At 32.8% G+C, this 3,724-nt stretch overlaps 1 protein-coding gene across 1 annotated transcript; it reads left to right on the top strand.

Moving 5' to 3' along the window:
* The first annotated feature begins 1,056 nt into the window (after positions 1–1,056).
* Positions 1,057–3,161, top strand: LOC131033935 ((R)-mandelonitrile lyase-like). Its single transcript, XM_059209396.1, has 4 exons — positions 1,057–1,197; positions 1,322–1,972; positions 2,130–2,955; positions 3,053–3,161. Exons 1-4 carry the CDS (start codon positions 1,107–1,109, stop codon positions 3,093–3,095), a joined length of 1,611 nt encoding a protein of 536 aa, XP_059065379.1. The 5' UTR covers positions 1,057–1,106; the 3' UTR covers positions 3,096–3,161.
* Positions 3,162–3,724: the final 563 nt, after the last annotated feature.

Here is a 3,724-nt window from a genome sequence, read left to right as displayed (position 1 = left end):
AGGCACACTCAAGATAGAGAAATAATGAATTCAAGCAACAAATTACAAATTAGGAAAAACCACAACAAAAACCATGCATCAAAACTTCATAAGATTATTTTGAATGTGCTTAAATATAAAGGATGCTAGTATGTGTGGATATTCTAAGCTTTGAAGTTAGTTAATTTTTATATTAAATGCCTTTTAAAAATATTTTACACTGAGTATCAATATGAGACTATTATAAGAATTAATGAAAGCTTAATAGAGACTAATGTAAGCTCTTTATAAGTAAACATATTAGAAATTATCTATGAAGGACCAAGAATTACAACTTAGAATTTCACATGCTTTTGAAGATTTGAACTTCACTCAGATTTAGATGCAGCACGATTCTCAAATGATGAAGGCTACAAGACAGCGATGTTAGTTATCCACATGCTCTTAACTAGAGTTGGTCAAAGACTGGAGAGTACCAAACTCTTATGTAAGATTGTTGATTATTTTCTAATTTTAATTTAACCAAAAATAAAAAAGAGATGACAATTCAACAATAGTTGGTTCACGAATTCAACAATAGACAGGATTTTGTTGACAAATCACCATGATTTTGTTGGCAAATCACCAACCACTATTGAATTGAATGTTAATCGAATCATAGGTGAAACATGTTGTCCTATGCTGCATAGAAAATATGCTCTTTATAAAGAAAAAAAATTGAAATTACCTATAAAAAACAAGAATTACAACTTATAATTTCATGTATTAAATATGCTTCTGGAGATTTCAACTTCACTAAGATCTGGGTGGAACAGGATTCTCAAATGGTAAGGCTGCAAGACAGCGATGTTAGTTTTCCACATACCCTTAACTGGAGTTGGTCGACCAAGATTGGAGAAGACCAAACTCTTGTGGAAGACTCTCGATTATTTTCAGACTGTTGAATTGAATCTTAATCCAATCGTTATTTACGGGTCAAACACGCAGTCGGTATACTCCATAGAAAATAACCAGACATCCATATGCATCAATTACTCTATTTCAAAGACAATATCGGCTTTCTGACATCTCATCTATAAATAACTGCATCGAATGCAAAATACATTACAAAATATTGGTTAATCAGTATGGAGATATTTTTTCTTCTGATTTCATGCCTGCTGATGTTTACAAATCATCACCATCGATTCTGTTCAGAAGCAGCAACATCTAATCTGGGTCGGTACAAATTTTCAAACTTTTATTCAGAATCAAAAACAAAATTCAGAGGGGTACATTTTTTTCTTAGCCTAGGGATAGTCTGTGACATTGATATGTAATGCTCTGTTTTTGACATTTGCAGAATACCCATATCCATTTATAACAGCAGATGCTCAAAAGGCAGCTGGAAGGTCATACGATTACATCGTGGTTGGAGGAGGTACAGCTGGGTGTCCTCTAGCAGCAACTCTCTCACAGCACTACTCTGTTTTGCTATTGGAGAGGGGAGACTCTCCTTACGGAAATCATGTTGTGGAGGATTTCAAAAGCTTCTACAAACTAATCGGGGGTTCTACAAATTATCCGTATGTAGCGGAGGGGTTCGTCTCAGAAGATGGAGTGCAGTTGCTAAGGGCGAGAGTTCTAGGAGGGGGAACATCTATCAATGGTGGATTCTACAGCAGAGCGAGCACTGAATATGTTCGGAAAATGAAGTGGGATGAGAAACTTGTAAATGAGTCGTATGAATGGGTAGAAAAATTGAATGCCTTCGAACAATACAAGCTCTTCACTTGGAATTCTGCTATCAAAGACGGGCTTCTTGAAGCAGAAGTTCTTCCTTACAATGGATATACTTTAGAAAATTTGGAGGGGACCAAGATCGGTGGCTCAATTTTTGACAAGAACGGAAAGAGACACACAGCTGCAGATCTTCTCCAGTATGCAAATCCAGAAAATATTGTAGTTCTTCTGAATGCTACTGCTAGCAGAATCCGCTTCAATTTGGAATCAGGTACGTATATTGTATTTACTTTATTCTTTTATAAAATATTGAAAAACAAGAAGTTACAATCCCTACACATTATACACCACTTTCATAGTGTAATCATTCGTTTTCATATATCTATCTATTTGTATGTGTGTAACATTATAAAGAATCTATATTGCAGGAAAGCTTAAGGCTAGTGGAGTGGAGTTCACAAGCAGTAATGATGGTCTACATTATCAAGTATTACTTAACCAATTGTCAATCAATAGTGAAGTCATTTTGTCAGCTGGAAGCATAGGTAGCACCCAACTTCTTCTCTTAAGTGGAATTGGTCCAAGAAAACAACTTAAAAAAATGAATATTACTGTTCTTTTAGATTTCCCTTCAGTAGGGAAAGAAGTGCAAGATAATCCTGGTGTAAGCTTTACTATAGAATCCGCAAAACCACTTGAAACTTCATATGGACAAGTAGTGGGCATTCTAGATAATTCGCAACTCTACATTGAAGCTGGTAGCTTTATCCAACAAAATAATGTCACAAATACACAATATTTGGGCCTTCTTGTAAGTAAGTTGGGATTTCCCTTATCAAGGGGTGAGCTTTGGCATAAAAGCATAGACCCTCAAGATAATCCCTATGTCCGTTATAATTACTATTCAAACCCTTTAGATTTACAAAAATGTATGTTTGGTATGAAAGTATTGGTTAATGTAAGTATGACACCTTCTATTCAAGAATTCGCATTTACGGATAATGAATATTCTAAAACACTTCGATTCCTTGGGACAACACTACCAAAGAATCAATCAAGTGATGATGCATTGGCAAAGCTTTGCAAGGATGCACTAGTGTCATTTTACCATTTTCATGGAGGTTGTCAAACTGGTTTGGTGGTTGATGAAAGATATCTAGTGAAAGGTGTTGATAATCTTAGAGTTGTGGATGGTTCAATTTTTAAGGATTCCCCTGGTACCAATCCACAAGCCACTACCATGATGCTTGGAAGGTACTTATGTTTATTAATAATCAATTTACATTATTTATTTTTCAATACTCTCAAATGATAATATTAACAAAATTCTTTGATCATGCTATATATGCAGGTATATGGGAATTCACATCCTTAAAGAGCGTTCAAACTCTTAAGTATATTCCAAGACCATGCGGAAATCATTTCCACACTTATTGTATTTCAATTTAGCAATCATAGAGTCAAATAATGCCATATATGGTACTGTAATTGATAACATGTGGAATTCTCATTTCCATCTTCTCTTCTTTCATATGAATATAAATACATTTCATGACAATATTTTGTAATATAGTTTATAAGAATAATAAAAATCAACTTCTAAATAAGTTCGATATATAAAAAAACATATGCTATTTAAATGAAACTAATATTATAGAAAAAAAATTTGTTCCAAGGTTTTATAGATAAATAACTACATAAGATTGTTTATAATTTATTGTTATATGATGATGTAAATGTACAAATGTTTACTTAATCTTCTTATTTTACTATTTTATTCATCTATTAGATTTGATATATCTATTTTGTAAGAAAATAATTTATTTGTTATATTAAATAAATTGACAAAATCAATAGGTGAAAAATGATAAAACTCTTACAATATTACTTCTTGGCCAAGATATATGTGTACTACTGAACTAAAATCTAATTGTACAATATGTTAATGGTAAAGTTTGTATACCTAGACCATTTCTCATTTAGTTTTTTGCCTATTTTGAGCTAATATATAGATACACATACA

The sequence above is a fragment of the Cryptomeria japonica genome, chromosome 7, assembly GCF_030272615.1.
Source record: "Cryptomeria japonica chromosome 7, Sugi_1.0, whole genome shotgun sequence".
Lineage (NCBI taxonomy): Eukaryota > Viridiplantae > Streptophyta > Pinopsida > Cupressales > Cupressaceae > Cryptomeria > Cryptomeria japonica.
The sequence above is the reverse complement of the archived record's forward strand: the minus strand, read 5'-3'. Positions and strand labels throughout refer to the sequence as shown.